At 31.6% G+C, this 20372-nt stretch overlaps 1 protein-coding gene across 1 annotated transcript; it reads left to right on the top strand.

The window, feature by feature from the left end:
- Window positions 1-809: 809 nt before the first annotated feature.
- LOC145837128 (structural maintenance of chromosomes protein 4-like) lies at window positions 810-20149 on the top strand. The gene is made up of 15 exons (XM_082944895.1): window positions 810-1052; window positions 2047-2224; window positions 2893-3081; window positions 5566-5663; window positions 6019-6229; window positions 7875-8138; window positions 9004-9168; window positions 10209-11253; window positions 11468-11721; window positions 12048-12308; window positions 13051-13219; window positions 15145-15289; window positions 16052-16227; window positions 18179-18416; window positions 19876-20149. The coding sequence occupies exons 1-15, from the start codon at window positions 823-825 to the stop codon at window positions 20066-20068; spliced, it is 3816 nt and encodes a 1271-aa protein (XP_082801021.1). The 5' UTR covers window positions 810-822; the 3' UTR covers window positions 20069-20149.
- Window positions 20150-20372: the final 223 nt, after the last annotated feature.

Below are 20372 nucleotides of genomic sequence, written 5' to 3'. Positions count from 1 at the left end.
AACTTAATCAAGAATTTGAATAAAATACTAAATAAACACTATGGGTTTAGGCTTTTAAAATACTGATTGTGAAACTATTATATTAAAAAAAGCATTAGTGGCTCAAAAATTAAGGAATAAAACAAGCTACTTACATACTATAATATACAGAGAAACTTTTGAGTCTTTAAATTAGAACTTACTTATACTGAATGTTAAACTTATTTAAAAAACATTATTAGCTTGAAGGCAAACAACTAAATAAAATTAAAACTATAACACACAAAGGATCATTGGAGCCTTTAATTTTAAAAACTATTTATACTGAATAAGCTGTTACTGAATAAGCTGTTAACTGAAAAAAAAAACTTTGTAATAAACTTTTAACTCTAAAAAAATTACAGTGGCATAAAATAAAATTAAAATGAAAATAATTTAGATACTATAATAGATAAAACGTTTTGAGCCTTAAACATGAAAACCGTATGTAGGATTTGAAAATACTCAAAATGACTTGAGACAGTTTTTTGTCTCATTGAATGGCAACTCTGATTGTGTACACTGCTTCTATTAAAATAATTTGATCACATACTAGAAAATGGTAGTATAATAAAATACTCTTTGTACTAAAAAATGGTTGTCAAATATTTAGTTTTTTTTCAACAAAATTAGTTTTATTACTTTTTTTTTTGTTTAAAGTTTTAAGAAACTATTAAAAATTTGTTTTTCATGTTGGTATAAATAATAATAAATCCAATGACACAAAAAATAACTTTAACTCAAGCATGTACTCTATTAATAAACAATACACTCATTTGCAGTCAGTTTTACTAAATGCGTTAAATGGACTTGGACCAGGCCATAGAGAAAATAACTCACCTCCCGGAGGTGACATACGGCAAGGGGGTGACGTTGCCAGAAGTGACACTTCCCGACGGCATATACGTCCAGCCCCCGCCCCACGTCTTCGGACAGAAGAAAGTGGGCGACCCGAGGCTGGTCATCACCCACATTGTCAACAGGAACTTCAAAAGCTACGCCGGGGAAATTGTACTTGGTCCCTTCCACCAGAGGTCAGTGCTCTTGTTTAAAACTTAAATAATTTTACATAGCAGCTTTTGAAATGAACTTAATTTTGACATTTTTGGTTTAGTTAAATTTAGATATTGTATATATATTTAGATAACTATGATGGCAATAAAAAGACTTCTGGTTTTCATTTTTTTTTATGCGCCTGTTAATATTTGTCAACCCATTGTTATTTTCGGTTTTTTTTTTGTTTTTGTATTGGTTTTTAGTATCTCTAAAAAACCAATGAAACTACTTATTTTTAATATTTGTAATGCAATAACTAGTTTATACCTTTTTGTAAGTATTACAAGTATTTTGATTTGAATTTTTAGATTTCAAAAGAATGTTTAGTATTATTTATTCTTTTTTTCAAATTAATTAGTTTCTACCTTATTCACTTGATTTGTCATGACTGATTAAATTAAAAGTAAATTAAAATTTTTCTAATGATTATGTTTATGGTTTGAGAATGTTGTATTAATTTGATAATTGCATTGAAAAACAACTGCTTTTATTTTTATTTACTATAAATTTTGTGTAGAGACCAAATAGTTAAATAATACATTATTAGTTCAAATAGTTTAACAATTAGTAGTTTAATAATAATTAAAACGAAAAATAACTATTTGTAATAACATTGATTTATGAAAATTAAATGTTGTGTGATGTCTTAATAATTCCTCAGAAAATTTTATAATTGCTCTAGCTAGCTTTGAAGTTAATCAGTTATAAAGACACTTTATAGTATAGAAAATATTTTATATAAGTAACACTAAAACATTACTTTCTAAAAATTTTAATCAAAATTAAATTTTTTATTATACTTATAATTTATTTGAATAATCTGATTTACTAAACTTAAAAATTACTATATATAAATATAATATAACTATTGCATTAGTTAGCCTTTGTTATTTAATTTTATTGCACTACTTCCTGAAGCAACAACAAAGTGTATTCATGGTTTAGTTATTAAACTGAGATTTTTTTTTACAGTTTTTCCTGCATAATTGGGCCGAATGGGAGCGGAAAATCGAATGTGATCGATTCAATGCTGTTTGTCTTTGGCTTCAGAGCTCAGAAGATCCGATCGAAGAAAGTATCAGTTCTCATTCACTCCAGTGAAAATCACAGAAACTTCACTTCGTGCTGTGTTGAAGTGCACTTTGCTAAGGTAAGCATTGGTTTCTTCTAAAATGAAGCTAATTAATAATTTTTTTAACATGTTGGCTATCGTTGAACTAGTTATGAGATGAGTTTGGTTATGTTTTTTTTTAGTGTTACAAATTTACTAATCAGTTTATACAAAAACTTAATAAATTTATGTAAGTTATTCATTTAACACAAACAATGCATAATAGTGATTGAATGAGACAAAGTACACCTTATATTTGAGCAACTTAGCCTAGTATTACTTATTATTTTGATATTAAATGTTTTACAGTTTTTTAAAGTGTATCACGAGGAAATGTAAAATTATTCGTAATTGGGTTTGTTGGTAGTAATATGTTTAATTCTCTAATAAACAGATCATTTCCTTAATAATTTTACATTAGTAACTCCCAAATCAAGAGGTGATACACCCACTTTAGAAAGCTCTTAGTTGTTAACAATAAAAAAAAATTGTATAGAAAACAGTTTGGTTTAACAAAAACTACAATAATGCATAAACTATATACGTAACAGTAACACAGTGCAGAATGTAAAGAAAATATAATTCTGCAAATGTTTATTCAAACCTTAATTGTTATGTAAAAACCTACAAAATAGCATTATTCATTTATAAACACACAAGTATAATGTTAATCAGTATGTAACAATTCTACATCCACAATAATTCAGGTGATGGACAAGCCGGACGGCACTTACGAGGAAGTGGCCGATTCGAGGTTCAAGGTGAGCAGGACGGCGTTCAAGGACAACTCGTCCCAGTACCACATCAACCAGAAGAAGGTGCATTTCAAAGAGGTGGCCAAGCTGCTGAAGGACGTCGGCATCGACCTTCTCCACAACAGATTCCTCATTCTGCAGGTTTCACATCATTGTTTACACCTTTTTACAGAAATAGCGTTTGTCGACGCTAGAATATCAAGTGTTAAAAATGTCCTAAAAATTTGAGGTAGTTATCTCAAAAAACGTAGGAGAAGATAGATTTTTAGTGAAATAGTCTATTTTTGCCGTTTTAGTTTGCGCCTCCCATAAGGAACCTATTGTTGCCTCCGACTTTGACCGGCTATATCTAAAAAATATTTTGAATTTTTTGAATCTGTAAAAAGCATTTTGTAGCTTAGTAAAAACTATATAAAATAAGATCAAAAACCAAAAAAAGGTGTTTTCCCCCCTATGCCCTTAATACCTGCTTATTATACTGAAATAAACTGTTGGGAATAAAAATAGGGAATATTTTCTATTGGTAGTTAATAGTTTTTTCAGCATTTTCTCAGTTGCTGGTCATATGCAGGTTTTTGCACAGCTTAAGACAAAGCTTGAAAAAAAAAGCTCAAACTTTATACACAGAAGAAAAATTAAAACAAATACCAAATTAACCAATATATGATTAAAAAAGTTAATTTGCTATTTTACAAACGTCATTAACATCATTGACTACTATAAAATGTAAACAAAAATAACTTGAAAATTTTTAAATGATTTTTATTGATAAGGATTAATCTTTTCTTGGCAAAGTTTTTGTTTGACATAGTTTTTATTATTTATTTCACATCTTTTTCTCTGTTGGAAAAGTAGTATGTTGTTTATTTAAGTTGTGAAATATCAGTGTTTTCATAATAAATGCTATAAAATCTTTTTTAAAGTAATGTTAACTCCTTGTGTAAAGTGTAAAACATCACAAAATCAATTTAATTTTTAACCTTAAATTAAAAAATGATATAAGTTTGCTTAAAAATCATCTAATAGTATTTTATTTCTATAGCAGTACTTAATCAAAAGTAATAACTTTTTTTTTGTTGCTATTAAGCTAAGTCTAATTTTTATATGTTCTAAAGGTATTAAAATGTAGTCTTACAATTAACATTTTTACATTGTTTTATTAATTAAAAGCTGATTATTTAGTTTTTACTTTTTTAAAATTATTTACTTCATTTATGTCATTGAAACTTAAAAGTAATTGTTGTGTTTTCTGTTTGTGGCTTCAACTACCTAATTTGTTATAGTTTATGTTATTAAAGTTCCATTGTAAATCTATTCTTCAATAAAGAGATTTTTTATAAAATAGTAAATTTGAAAATATATAACATATTTTAAGAGTTTTAACACTTTATAAACTTAAAGTTAAAGGTAAAAATGATCATATTTACAAACACAAAATGCAATTAGATACCTAAAAGTACTAAATTTTTGGAGCTTTTTTAATTTCTTGAAGCTTAATAACGTAGAGTTTAACAGACTTTTTGCAAACATAGTCTTATGTTTCCTGAATGTATTAATCTTAGTAAAAGTACAAAATACTGTTAAATTAAGTACATAATTAGGAGATGAGTGCAATTTATTTTTCACGAGATAACATAAGGTCTTATATACGAGCTTAAAGTGAAAATTAAAAGTCAGTATCTAAATAATACAAACTTTTTATTAGTTTTTAAAGTAAAGTAATTTTTGTAAAAGGTTACTAATACAAACGTATGGACCTCAATTATTTCATTGTATTTTAAAAAAATTCAGAATAGAATATAAACTTATTAACAAATAAATAAGCAAAAATTTTAGATAAAAGCTGGCGATTTTACTAAAATAATTTAAAATGAAAAAAATACCTACCCTAAAAGATTTTAAAATAGTAACGGTTTTAGTAGAAAATTGAAAAACATGGGTGTAAAAATGCATATAGACTTTTATTGAAGTATAATTTTTTAAATTCTTTTTTAATTTGCGCCTTTTTAAGAAGAAACCTATCGAAATCAGTCGTTTAGATCTCTTTCATCTCAAAAGCTGCTTTAAGTTTTTTTAAGCGGTAAAGTTTCTGATAGCTAAGATAAATCTTCAAAAATTGTAAAAATATGGTGAACCTCCTATGTCTTTAATTAGTAATTGAATAGCATTAGATACTTTTGAAGGTTTTCCTTAAACGCAGACATTTTTTAAATTTGCGATATTTTGTAACCATAAAGCATTAATATTTACAAAAATCTATATAATCCTAGTTAGGCTATATGCAAGATGATTAGTAACTTATTTTTGTTATACTTTTTTTTTAAAACATAGCTTTGAAATCCATATGCCTGGTAGAATTTTTTACACTTAAAAGATTAGTAGTGTTTTTAGAATCAGAAGTTTGAACAAAACTTTATCAATTTAATATATTCGAAACATACTTCAGTTCTACTAATGTTTATAATCAAATTTAAAATATTGTAAATATAAACTTAACGGTTCGTAGCATAAAATTCAAAAGGTCTACAAGACGTACAAATTAATTCCTCTGTAGTTCTTAAAAACCTTTATTACCAAACCGTTGTTTTCCAAAAAAACTCAAATAAAAACTGTTAACATGCGTAGGGTGAAGTTGAGCAGATATCGCTGATGAAGCCGATGGCCAAAGAGGCGGGCGGTGAGGGCATGCTGGAGTATTTGGAAGACATCATCGGCACCAACAGGTACGTAGATCGTGCTTCTACGATAATTATCAAGATCGTAATTCTTGTGTCACTAGTTTCTTACCTCTCAAGTTTCTCATTTGTTTCCTGAAACTTGTGTTACTAAAGTTTAAAACGAAAGTTTTTTAGTTACTGGCTTTTAGGCACACTGACAGTTTTTAAGCCTGATGCGATTTATAACTCCGTTTAGATAAAAAAAGATTTTTTTTTCAAAAATGCAATAAAATTCTTTTAAACTCAAAATTTTAACCTCTGTAACCTCAGTGAGCACAAAGTCAAACATGCCAGCCACAAAAAAAAAAATCGAAAAAAAAAATTATCAAAAAAAAAAATCGAAAAAATAAAACGTTGAAAGGTACAAGGAGGCGATCGACAGGGTGGAGGAGGGAGTGGAGAAGCTGGACGAGGAGAGGAAGGAGAAGCTGTCGCGGCTGAAGCTGGTGGAGAAGGAGAAGGAGAGGTGGGAGCCGATGCGGGACGAGTGCGTCAGGTACCTGAAGAAGGTCAACGAGAAGGTCCGGCTGCAGTCCGTGTCGTACCAGCAGTCCAAGCAGAGCTACCAGATGGTTTGTTTGCATTGGTTGATGAAAATAATGTGCATCGCAATTGGTTGTTTATTTGTTTTTAAGTGGGTTTCGATTAAAAAAAATTATAATCTTCATTAACCACTGATTGTATTTGTCTAATTTGGTTTAACCTATAACTTTATTTTATTGGCGGCGCCTTTCCTCTGTGTATAACAAAACCTGTTCCTTAATACATAGTTTATTGGGCTATTAAAGTGCTAGAGGCCTTGGGTTCTTAAGTTTTGTTTATAGTCAGTGTTCTCAACATTTATCAGCTACTACGAAAGTCCAACAAACGCTGAGTTATCTGAGTATTAAAGATTTGAAAGTAAATATGAAGCAGGCTCTCCTAAGAAAAAAGAAAAACGTTGTTCATATAAAAGCGGTTCTAGTTATACGAATAAAAGTGAAACAAGTTGTATGGATAAAAGTTAAGCCGGTTACTCAAATGAAAGCTGAACCAGTTGTTCAAATAATGTGAAGCCAGTCGTTCGAATGAAAGTGAAACCAGTTTTGGAGTGAAACCATCTGTTCGGGTGAAGTTGAAGTAGGATATTGTTGTTCTTTTTTCGGAAGCACCGGAATTATAAATTTTGTGTTATAATTTTTGGTGTTTTTATGTTAATTTTTAAACTTTAATTAGTTAAACTCAGTTTTTGTTTTTAATTTTTAATGTACAATTTTGGTTTATTTTTGTCTTTTTGTTGTATGTCTTTCTGTATAAGTGGCCTAGGTTTTGACGCCTGGGTCCATCGCATGACAATAAACTTACAATAATAATAATATTATGTTTTTGTCATTGTGTTAATGTTCCGCAAGTCGATTATCATTTTAAATATATTTTAATCTGTACTGTAATTTTAATGCATTGTACGTTGATATCCTCAAATACATTTGTCAGTTGATAAAAATCTTGTTGTGTAACGCATTTGGTTGTTTATTTGTTATTTAGAAGGCATAAGTTATTATAAATTGAAGTGTATTTTATTCTTTCAAGACTTTTGCAAACTAAGTTCCGGTCAAAGACCTCGTCGGTGCTTACAAAATTATTCAAACAGAATGCATTATAAAGTCTTGAAATTATAAAATAAATTATTTCTTCTCTAGTAGTTGAGATCTCTGTTTATTTTCTAAAAATGAAAATTTAGAATAAGTTATGGTATTATGATTTTGTAACTGCAGTAAATGTTTCACATGTTTTTTTATCATTTAAATATGTTTTAATCTGTACTATTATTTCCAAGAAGTTAGTGTTTGTGGAACTTTGATGCTATTTGTTTAACTTTGTTTACAAAGGTTTGATTTTCACAAACTAAACTATGGTTTGACACATCAAACCACTCTGGTTTGAATTAAAAAGAAACAACTAATCTAAAAGCAATAACGCTGAAAAAAACAATTGGTATTCGAACGGATAATAAAATAAATGTTTTTAAAATTCAAAATCTCAGCGTGACTAAAAAAATTTAAACAAAGTTCCTAAAAACAGGGGAACTTGGAATTTTACAACTTGGGCTGAAAAACCTGGAAAACTATAGAAATTGAGAAAAAAAAACTTTTAACTAAAAGTAGACCCAAATATGTGTGCTTTCAAAAACGTGGGAGAAATTTTGAAAACCTGTAAAAATCCTAAAAACGCAAACAGATGAAGTGCGAAGCGGAGGAGGCGCTGGGCAAGCTGAGCGAGGAGGCGCAGCAGGAGGCGGCGAAGCTGAAGTCGTGCAAGGAGGAGCGGCAGGCGGCGGAGAAGGAGGTGAGGCAGCTGCACAGGAAGCACGAGCGCGTCGACAGGGAGGTGCAGCAGAAGGAGCAGGAGTTCCGGGAGCTGGAGAAGCTGAACGTGAAGATATTCGAGGACAAGAAGCACAAGAAGAACAAGCTGAAGGCGCTCACCGCCAAGCTGCACAAAGTTTGTTTCTTTCAATTGAGTTGATCAGTTTTTGAAATTTTTATCAGACTTCAAGTGCAGTTTTCAGATGTTATACATATATATGTATATGTATTTTGTCATTTGTTACAAAAAAGTGTTATTAAATAAGTATCCTGTTAAACTTAACTAATTTGTTGTAGCTGGTATGTTTAGAATAATTTTTATCTATTTTATAGAAGATTCAAAAAAAATTATCTGTTGCACAATTTATATCATTGTATTAATATAAATAATATTTTCATTATACTTGATATTAATTCAAAGCGTTGAATGATAAGTTTCTCAGACTTTAAGATTAAAAACTTAAACTACCATATTTATATAACTCGGCATAAAACATAACAAGATTCACAATAAAATATGATATTTCAAATACAGTTCAATACTAATATATTAAAAAAATAATTGAAAATAATTATAATTTATTACTTTAAAGTTGAGTTATTGAACTTCATTTACACAAATAAAAAATAATAATATCAAAAATACACATTTACAAGTTATTTAAAGTTAAAGGTTTTTTTGTATTTGTAGTTAATAGGTAATACACTACTTAAGATGTTGAAAAGGAATTTTAATAATATGTCCAAATGAATTATTTGCATACCATAAACTTTAATAAATGATAAAGTTAAAGATATTGATAAAAACTATCTAAAATTTTAGACATAATATTAATTAGTTTATTTTTACTAACATTTACATCTACTTAATCTAGTTGGTAAAATATTTATATTAGAAGATATGTCTATAGGAACATTAACAAACTACTTTTCTTTATATGTAAAATGAATTTTTTGCTTGTTTTTCACTAAGAATTAAGTTAAACTAAAAATAATTACAGGACAAGAAGAAGCTGGAGTCGTTGGAGAAGGAGCCGGAAAGCTTGGAGGAGACCATCGCGGAGCTGCAGCAGGACAAGCAGGAGTTGGAGGGGAGGAGGAAAGAGGTTGAGGAGAAACTGCACGAGAAGCTGGTGCAGTTCAACAAGGAGTCGGCCGTCATGCAGGTTGGATTGGAAGTTTTTCTGGTCGACAAATTTATTAAGTATTTTTTGGGGGTTTGATTCGTTTTTGTGGGTCGGTTGAATATATATACTGAAAGAAACTGTTTAGAAATTAAGTTGTATTATATAGCCAATTGATAAGCACTACTGTGTACTCGAAATAAAATCAATTTGAAAATTTATTTGATGAGCTTTAGATTGCCCACTTCCGCACTAGAAGCACATGGGTGTTGATTCATTTTAAATGAGATAAGTAAGAATTAGTTTATTTTGAAATAGAGTTACAAACATTTCATTATGAGGTCAATTTTATAAAGTGTTTTTTTTTTTCATTTGAAGCTCGTCGTTATTTATAAAAAAATTAAAAGAAATATTCAAGTTTTGTACAAGTAAACAGGGTTGTCAAGTGTTGGTACTAATATAAATAAACTCTCAGTTTTCAAAAGTTGAATGCATTTTACTAAAACAATATTAAAATGTTTTTTTATTATTGTTTATACTGAAGGGACCTTTTTAGTTCTTAGCCGTATAAAAAAGTCACATCAAAGAATAATGAACATATACTTGGCAGAATTTGTCAACAGCAATGGGAGTTTAATGAGTAAGATTAATAAGTACAAGCTATTCCGATTATGATTGAGGGCTTTGACAATTAGTTTCAGTTATAAGTTAGTCACAGTACTTGATACAAGATAAAATCAAGCATTGAATGTTACAATAAATAGCGTCAGGGTTGTTAAATTATTTATATAATTTTACACTTATAGAAAAGACTTGAAATGTAGCGACCCAGGTTTAAGTTTAGAGTTTGTAAATGTTATTATATCATAAGTGTTAAAATGAACTATAAATATTCTCTACAATAAGGAAATAAAACATGAAAAGTCTTAACAAATTAAACATGTTGATGTTTATCTTCCAAGATCATTGTATTCAAAAAATTAATTTATTGGTCAAAGTATGGGGTCATAGAACTGGGATTAAATTTATTGGATTTATGTTGGAACGATTTGACTCAGCTGCTGTTTTCACCCCAAAAACAGGAAGAAAAGGACAAGACGGTGCAGGGAATGATGGGAGTGCAGCAGGAGGCGAACGAGTGCAAGGAGAAAGTCGACCTGAAGAAGACCGAGCTGGAGATATTCGAGAGCAACCACAAGCAGGCGCTGGACGCCGTCAGGGAGTGCGAGGAGAAGGAGAAAGAGCACGCGGAGGACCTGGAGTGGGGAGAGAAGCGGGTGGCGGAGATCAACAAGAGGATGCGGGAGCTGATGGGGGTGAAGGAGAAGCAGAGGGAGGTGGAGGAGCTGGCAAAGAGGAAGAACGAGATCAAGCAGGAGATGGCGAGGGTGCGGTCCAACCTGCAGGAGATCCGCCACAACAGGCAGAGCAACCAGTCGCGCGGTCGGGTCCACTCCTACATCTCCCAGCTGAAGTCGAACGACGAGATAAGGGGAATCCACGGGAGGCTGGGCGACCTGGGCGGCATCGACCCCAAGTACGACGCGGCCATATCGTCCTGCTGCTCGGCCCTGGACCACTACGTCGTCCACGACACCGAAACCGCCAAGAAGTGCATCAGGGCGCTGGCGAGGGACAACGTGGGCAGGGCGACGTTCATCGCCATGGACAAGATGCGCAACTACGAGCGGGGGCTGAACAACAGGCCGGACCCCAACGAAGTCAGGGGGCTTCCCCGCTTGGTGGACCTGGTCGATCCGAAGAAGAAGGAGTTCTCGTTGGCGTTCTACTTTGCGCTGAGGGACACGCTGGTGGCGGACAACCTGGACGCGGCCAAGAAAGTGGCGTACGGGGCGAGGAAGAGGTGGCGTGTGGTGACCCTGGACGGCAGCCTGATCGACAACAGCGGCACGATGTCGGGGGGAGGAACGGTGGCCAGGGGGAGGATGGGGGCCACGTGCAAGCAGGACAGCGAGGTGAGCGACAAGGAGCTGAGGGAGAAGGAGCAGGGGTACGAGCAGCTGGAGGCGGAAATGAGGGAGGTGAACGAGAAGGTGTCGCAGCTGGAGAAGGAAATCAGGAGCGAGTTGACGGAGATGAGAAAGTTGCAGCAGGAACTCGTGAAAGGTTTGAAATATATTTTTAATTTTTCTTTAAGTTTGTTAAAGTTTCACCGGTTTTTGAAGAAATTATATCAGTATAAAGAAATTTACGTTTAAGGTTAAACTATTATTGGTTAGTTTTTATTGAAAATTAGTGCTCGTAGTAGTCAGTTCTATTGTCTAACATTATTTGCAAAAAACTAAAAAAAAAATAGTTAAAAATTATTTTTGTTTAACAGTTGAGGCGAACGTGAAGAACGACCGCATCATGATCAGCTCGTTCCAAGACCAGCTTCCCAAGTTGAAAGAAGAATTGAAGAACTCCAAGCCGGACGAGAAGGAGGAGAAGAAGCTGAAGAAGGAGATAAAGAGGCTGGAGGAAGTGTGGGAGAAGTCCAAGGGGAAGACGAAGAGCTTCGAGGACAAGATCAAGAAGATCGATCAGGACATTGAGAAGCTGAGGAAGAAGAGGGTGCAGAAGTTTCAAGACGAAGTTCGACTTTTGTTGCATTTTTATTAGAATCGAGTAAATTTTGAATAAGTTGAAAATATCTCAAAACCAAATCTGAAATGTTTTTATCTTGTTTAGAATTATGAACCAATCTTAATTTTCCACATATTTAAAGAGTTTTTAAACTATTTACACATCTATGAATATACTTGAGAAATTATTAAAAAAAATAATGTGCACATAAATAATAATGCAAATTATCTACACATCGTTGAAAATACCTAATAAGTGAAGTTATTTGAATATATGTCGTTTGTGACGTCATACAAGTGAAAGTGTAGTTATTTAATTTTATGACAATCTCGCAGGTCGACGACGTCAGGGAGCGGCTGGAGAAGGCGACGTCGGACATCGCGAGGAACAAGGCGCAGATCAAGACGGTGGGCAGGAACTTGCAGAAGACCAAGGAGCAGATATCGAAGGGCGAGGAGGAGATCGCGCAGACGGAGGAGGAGAAGAAGCAGCTGGAGGTGGACAACGAGGAGCTGGAGGGGAGGGGAGAAAGCGTCATTAACCGGCAGGCCGAGCTGGAGGAGGAAGGAAAGAAGCTGCACGACAGGATCCGGGAGGTTTGGGATATTTTTTGTTTTTCCGCTGAAATGTGCTTGAAATTAATGGTGGAAAATTTCGACTTGTTGGCGTGATGCTCTATAATAAAAAAAAAAAAGCTCTTTTAATTTAAACATTTGAGAAAATATAAGGAGGTTGGGATTTTTTTTTCGTATTGCTTTTGTAACCATTCAAGCTTATAAAAACAGATTTTCCTCGGCTGGAAAAAGTTCTATCAAGGTTTTATAAATTTAAATAGATAAACTGTCTAGTATGACCAAGCCCTTTATTTTATATCATCTCAATGAACCAACTGGCTTCACAAAGATATTATGTTTGCAGTGAAATATTCACAAGTATCATCTTCAATTATTTTTCAAACTTGAATTGATATCTAAAGCTTCAAAATGCGCATTGACTTGTTTAGTAATTAACTTTTACATGCCATTGACTGATGTTTAAAACAAGTTTTCTGCATTCCGAAATACTTTTCCTACTGCATTTTTTATGAGGTTTGTGGTACAATAAGGATTTTTTGTAGAAGTCCCTAAGTTATATATTTTCATAAACAATAATAACTTCTTGGTAACTAAGTAACAAAATGGAATTTTGTTAAAAGTCGTGTACAAAACAAGTAAAATATAAGTAACTATTATAACAAACATATAAAATTTTACTAAACAAGTCTGATCATTCTTACTTCAACGTATCTTACAACACAAAACTTTTTAATGATCAAAAACCGAGTTGATTAACTCACAGGCTTCGAAGTTGCTGGAAGAGAAGGAGAAGAAGGAATCGGAGATGTCGCAGAGGCTGAAGCTGCTGCGGAAGGACCAGGAGAGGGACAAGGTGAAGCTGAGCGAGGCGAGCGACAAGATAAACCGGTACCTGCAGAGGCTGGCCACGCTCAAGCTTCACCCCATAGACGGTTTGATGTTTCAGTTGTAAACTAAATGAGTTACGATTTGTTTTTGGTATGTGCTAGTTTTGTTGTTGTTGTCAGCTCAAACTCCACCCCATCGACTGTTTCAGTGGTTTATTGTGCTTTGAAGTTAAATAAGTTTGTAATTTAATTTCAGAGAAGTGCTAGTTTTGTTGTTGTCAGCCAAAAGTGTTAAAAATGTGGCGGCGCGTTTTGGACGGCAGTTTAATCAACTGTGTTTAATATTTTTAGCAAAATAAATACAATGCTGGAAATTTTAGAAATTATAACAGTATTTTTTTTTTGTTAAATACCATTTCAACGAAATATGCAGGGCAGCCAAATTGGTTTGAATAGCAAATCTAAAGGAAAGTATTCTTCACTTGGAAATTTTTAGACAAATTTTATTTGTTTTAAAGTAAAGTCCGAGATTTATTATATCAGAGCTTATTGTAATACATTTACAAAAAAATTTTGGGAATGTTTTTAACTTTAGTTATATAATAGTTTGACTAAAAAATCAAAGCATTAAGAAATAGTCAAAAAATGGTCAATGGTTCAGATGTGAGTTATTTGGTTAGGAATTGAAAGCTTACTAATATGAAAGCTGTTTAGGTGATACATTTAAATATCGGCTTAGTTTTTCGATAGATAGGTTATAAAATTTTAAGTTTTACTATTCAATAGTATAAAATGTTGGGATGAAGGTAGTCTGCCTCTTTGATTCTAAAGACCGGACAAGATTGAAAAATTGATTAAACAAAAAAAATGGTTGGAACCATCAAAAAAATTATTGTCTCAGTCTTTTACAAACACTTCGAAAGATCTTTCATTTATCAAAAAATAAACGTTGTCAATTCTTATTCAAAGAGATTAAGAATGTTTTTTAACAAACGAAAGTCTTTTCGAAGTGTTTGTAAAAGACTGGGACTGTGATTTTTTTGATAGGCAGACTTATTTATTTTTTAGCTTTGTAGGTGATACATTAAAGTATTAATGTTTTAATATTTTGATAGAATGATTGTAAAGTTTTAAGTTGTACTATACAACAATGTGTGTTAAAATTTTCACCTCGTGACGTCATGCTCTGAAAAAAGCAAAATATCAATTCGAAAACTTATATAGATTCAAGCAATTTTCCTTCAATTTAAACTACACTTCTTATCATTAATTTTTGAGCCACTTCCGAGTGGTTGGCGTAATATCAGATGGGTTGAAACTTGCATAAAACTTGTAAAATTTTTGCGGGCACCTTAAAGTACGTTTTAATACAAATTGTAGAAAGAAAAGCATAGTTGCGTATTGCTCATCAAATATTTTACCAATGAATATCGAATTTATATCTAGAGTTACAAGTTTATGTTATACATTAAATTAATACTTTAGGTAATTTATGTTTCAATATTTTTCTAATTAATTTGTGTTTTATAAGTTTAAAACTTAAAGTTAAAAAAAAAAAAAAGTAGCCCTTAGTTATTTCCCGTCTAGTATAACATTTGATTATTAATTGAGTTTAAAAAATACCTAACCAAAATTTCCGGATGCTTGTCTTAACTACTAATTGAAGTTTTAATGATAACATAATGATAATAAACATAATATTTTTATAATCTTACTTTTTTTTTGTAGTTTTGTGCTTTTAAAAACAAAGTGAAAAATAATGTGTGTATTTTTAATAAACATATCCAATCTTATGTTTGATTTTTATTACAAAACATAAGGTATGTGTTTTCAAAAAATAAAATTAAACTATATGGAAATTTACAGTACTAACTTTAAGTGAGTTTCTCGCTTATTAATTATTTAACTTACAGTAGAAAGATTCACATGTGTAAACAAACTAAACTCAGTTAACACAATATACACACTTAATACATATAGCTAGGCCAATACTCATACAAGCAATTAATCACTTGGCAACTGATATACAGGGGAAACGGTGGACCCGCTGAAGGAATACACAGATGAGGAACTGGACCAGCTGGAAGATCACGAAGCCGTCGAAGCTAAAATATTGCTGCTCGAGGGCGAAGCTAAAATCATGTCCCCAGATCTACGCGCCATCGAAGAATTCAAGTGAGATATTTGTGTTGTGCTAACATATATTCCGTTGTTTTTATTTTATAGGTTAAGTAAGTAATTAATTTTATAATAAAACTGAACATTATCAAAAATTTATTTTGTTTTTATATGTTGTTTATTTATTACTGAGTCATTTTTTCGAACAAGACGTGCCTGTATAAATTTCTTCTTCTAAATTAATTAGACGTTTATTTAAAATTAACTATAGATTTAGACTTTTCAACACTTAAAAAACTTAATACTTACAAGATTTAATACAGTACAAGCATTAATTTAATTATGACTAAACATAACGTTGAAGTACAGAAAACGAAAGTGCAAATTAGTATTTTTTAAAAAAACGGGTAAACCAATGACTGTACATGTATTTTTAAATTAGCAAGTTATATTATGTCAACAATAATTTATGTTTTATGATTGATTAGCAATTTAACTTCAGTTTAAATTACAAATTCGATTTTATAGACAAATTCATAAAATTTATTTGACATTAATTTTTATATTAAATTAAATTTATTGACATTAACATAAAATACAAAACTATAAAGGCAATATTTTTCTGTAAAGTAAAAGACAAACATAAACATTTTTATGTATTAAAAATAACTTCTTATCTACGACATTTGATTTTGTTGATATAGAGCTATATTCTATATTAAAACACAGGCGGGAACAAAAGATGCTCTTCTATTTTTTAATTTACGTCACAACGTGGTCATGTTTTACCAATTGACATCAATTTTCTCCTTGCAACAGACAGAAGCAGAAGATATACCTGGACCGCGTGGACGACCTGAACCTGACGACGAAGAAGCGGGAGGAGTACAGGAGCATCCACGAGAACCTGCGGAAGCGGAGGCTGTCGGAGTTTCAGGAGGGCTTCAACATCATCACCAACAAGCTGAAGGAGAATTACCAGATGATCACGCTGGGTGAGTGCTGTTTGGTGGTTTTTTTTTTTGAAGCACCAATAAAGTTATCCTGGTATCCTCGTGAAAGCTGAAATGTTTTTTACGGTTTGTTTATTTATTTTCAGAATGACAAACGAGTTTTTGTTCATAAAATTTAGTGAGTGTTTAGCTTCAAAAACTTAAACATTTGTTTTTCTAAAAATTTGCATTTTTATGCTGTTATCTACGCGCAAAGTATTTTTTGTCTATAAGTTATCAAACTTGGTGTGATATTGGAAATTTTTAAGTATCTCTATTTTAGCTGCAACAAGTGGAGTGTTATAGAAAAAGAGTCTCTGTTAACAACATTTTATATGACAAAGTTTTAATAGTAAACAATTTAACAACATTAATTTTAAAATACCAGCCATTAAATTAAACTTGGTCAAATTTTCTGTAAGTGATATAATATATAAACTTGTTTCCGATACCAACTAGTTTTATGCAATATTTTATTTCAAAAATATATTTTAAATTAAACATGTTTTGGATATATCAGGTGTAGGCGGGTATTTGGTGATTGCGAGCAAAATTTTTAAAATAAAAATAATGAGAAATAAAATTTCCTTGTAGTTTAATTGGCAACGTAACTTTTGTTCTTAAATATCCATAGCAGGTCTCGGAATATTAGTGTAAGTTTCAAATCTCCCGTTAGTTGATACTTTTTAACAAAAATCAGTTTTTTGAATATCAGAAAACTGATTTTTGATAAAAAGTAGACGTTTGCCATCAGCTGCATTTTAGTATATCTACATTTTAAGACTGCTTTAAACTTATTTTAGAATGTACACTCCGAAGCACTTAATGAAGTCATTGGCTTAAAAAAAATAAGTTCTCGTTACAAAATGTTGTATAAATATGGGCAAGTTTTGTTGGCATGTCGAATGATATAGACTTTTCAATGGCAGCTTCAATTTTTGAGCCACTACATGGTGGTTTGAACTAAATTACAACACCCAGCTTTCACAGTACTTCATCATCAATATGTGTTCTGAGTAAAGCAGATCTTTAGTGAAAAAAGCTTATCTTTGAAAAAATCTACTCAGGGTTACTTAAAAAACTATAATTTCAAACAACAAGCCTGGAGTTTTGAACAATTTTTACATGTAAAGTAACGAAATTTTGACTAGATATTAAAAATCTTATATCATAAATTTTTTTTATAAAAAAACACATTTAAAGTAGTTTTAAGTATTTTTCAATGTTGTTGTACTATTTAAAACAGTTTTTTAAATTAATTTTATGCTAAGAATAGACCAAAAAACTTACCTCTTATAAAACCTGGAAAAAATTAACAAAAAATCTTTGGCAACCCTGTCTATTGGTGTTGTATAGTATCTTAAAAAATGTTACCAACAAAATTCAATTGGTGTTTAGGATTTATTATAACACGTCTAAGTAAATGGTGTTAAAATAACACTTTTTTGTTAATTTATTACAATGTAACAGATGCACATCTTATCAAGGGATAGTTAGAGGATAAATAAAGGATAGTTCGGAATAATACGTGTTGCGTAGCAACACGTATTATTTAGACACAACTTTTTTCTACAATTTTTTGCAACAAATAATTTGTGGAAATTTACACAAAAAAACGAGAGAATAAAAAAAAGTGTGCTAAAACGAGAGAGATTACTAAAAATTACTTTTTATAAGTACTTTTTATAAGTAATTTTAACACATATTTTCTCTTAACTTACTAATTAAATAGTGTATTGTTTAATGTAAATGTAAATTTTAACTTAACCGGACATATTAAGTTATTTATAAGTTAAAACTTATTTTCAGCCGGACATATTAAGTTTTTGAATTCAAGTTAAACTGTTTATGGTGTTATATTTACCTTCCAAGTAATTTATTTTTTTCACACTTGTTAAGTTGATACAAAACTAGCTTATCGAGCAACTGCCTTTTAGTAAATTTCTACCACCAGGTGGAGACGCGGAGCTGGAGTTGTGCGATTCTCTCGACCCGTTCAGCGAGGGCATCTCCTTTACGGTGCGACCCCCGAACAAGTCGTGGAAGAACATCAGGAACCTGTCGGGGGGAGAAAAAACGCTTTCGTCGCTTGCCCTCATCTTCGCCCTCCACCACTACAGGCCCACCCCCCTGTACGTCATGGACGAGATCGACGCCGCCCTCGACATCAAGAACGTTACCATCATCGCCAGGTTTTAAATTTTATTTAAATTATTTAATTTAATTGTCGTATTTTACCATCAATGTTTTTCTATAAAAGATTAACTTTAAATTTTCTGCCTGTTTATGGTGATTAGTTTGTTTTTTTTAATTAGATTTAATTTACCTTTTTATTTACGTTGTTTTAATAATTTCTGACCTAGTAGTTTTTATCAATTTGCATCAAAAATGCACAGTTATAAACTCTAAATCTGGGATCGGCATCCCTTTACGAAGGCGTGATAATTTTCGTTGAAGTCGGCTACATTAAACAGAAACAATCCTTTGTGGGCCACAGAACTTTTGAATGATTTTACTTGAAAATGTATGTATAAACAGCAATTGTCCAATGTAATAGAGATAAAATAGGTCGAGTATTTTATTCACAATCGAAAGAAAAGCATATTTGTAAACTTTTGTGATAAAAAGCTTATACTTGCTTTTTTCCGCAATAGACGTTTTTAGCCACAAAGCCCGTTGCAAGCCAGAAACTTTTGGTTGGCTGGTCGCGATTTTAGCACCTCTGCTCTTGAACTATGTATTGTTTATTTCATATATGCATTACAATAATTTAAATGTGTAAGCGATGCTAAAATTTGTACTCTTGTACAAATAAGTAAGTGACTTGACTAAGTAAGTCGTGACGACATATGTTAAAAATGACTACTGTTTTTTTAAAATTTTTTATACAATCAAAACCGTGCTAACAAATACAACGAAATACGCATGAGGCATTATTAGGAGTGTGGTTAGAAAATGAGATCTTAAAATATTAGCAAAACAGATTCCTCATGATAAATATAGAACTCTTGCTTCTACCATAGTAGTTATAGGTGTTGAAACTTGGATGTCTTCACAAAAAAAAAAAAAAACTTTTTCTGAGTTTATATATTTCCATAACCTATAAATTTCTCATTGTCTTATTTATATGTACTTTTTGACAAAGGTGTTACTCAACATGAATTGTTACGAACATCTTCTAACAAAACAGTCAAATTGAAACTTCTAGTTGAACCAGTTTTAATGTTATATAAAATCGGGATTCCGCATTATTTTTGAACTTCTCTCAGCAGAAAAAAAAAAAAAATCGTCTAATTTAATATTCAAAAGTAGTAGTTAATTATCTTAACTATGTTTGAAATTTTTACAAACTTAAGTTTATAAGGGTTAGTACTTTTCGACATAAGTTTTTAGTTCATTGACGTTTCATTTTGCAACTGTTTGAAAACACTGTTAGATTTTTGCTTTAAAAACTGTTTTTTAATTGTAATTAAAAACAATGTTTTTACAGTTTTGTAAGCAAACATCATTATACAGTTACTAGATAAGTTTTAACAATTTTACTCTATTACATTGTTTTCATATTATACATACCAAATAAAAAAGACATCTCTCACGGTAGCTAAATACATAACTTTACGTTCACTCAACGTTTCAATTGTGACGTCACAGGTACATAGTCGAGAGGACCCGCGACGCGCAGTTCATCGTGATATCGCTGCGGAACAACATGTACGAGTGCGCCTACCGCTTGGTGGGGATATACAAGACGGACAACTGCACCAAGTCGGCCACCCTCGAGTGCGACCGGCCCAAGAACGAGCAGGAGCTGGACGAGGAGATAAGCACCATGCGGCAGGATTGAGCATTTGTGGTTGTTTTGAGAAATTTACATTCTTTCTGTGTGTAAGCGTTTTTACAAATATTGAAAAGAAAATGTTTTAGATTGGGTGGTTCTACTATATTGCTGTTTTTATGAAACATAATAAACAGCTAAAACCTAAATTTGTTTAGTTAATATAAACTGTTTAGTATTTGTTGATTTAATAATGTTTCTTTTGTCTCTTTTGCTTTTTCATTATTTGTTTGGTCTTTTTATTTTTTGAATACAATATCAGATTTATCTTTCATTGATTTATTTTGGCTAAATAAATTTGTAACATTTTGAG

The sequence above is a fragment of the Thalia democratica genome, chromosome 5, assembly GCF_965202585.1.
Source record: "Thalia democratica chromosome 5, ktThaDemo2.hap1.1, whole genome shotgun sequence".
NCBI classification, from domain to species: Eukaryota; Metazoa; Chordata; class Thaliacea; order Salpida; family Salpidae; genus Thalia; species Thalia democratica.
The sequence above is the reverse complement of the archived record's forward strand: the minus strand, read 5'-3'. Positions and strand labels throughout refer to the sequence as shown.

Bases quoted from the DNA above. Each gene is read 5' to 3' on its own strand.
- LOC145837128 (XM_082944895.1), top strand. From the start codon at position 823: ATGGACTTGGACCAGGCCATAGAGAAAATAACTCACCTCCCGGAGGTG. The intron at 9,169-10,208 runs GTTGGATTGGAA...CCCCAAAAACAG, and splicing joins AGGAGTCGGCCGTCATGCAG to GAAGAAAAGGACAAGACGGT. The intron at 11,722-12,047 runs GTTCGACTTTTG...ACAATCTCGCAG, and splicing joins TGCAGAAGTTTCAAGACGAA to GTCGACGACGTCAGGGAGCG.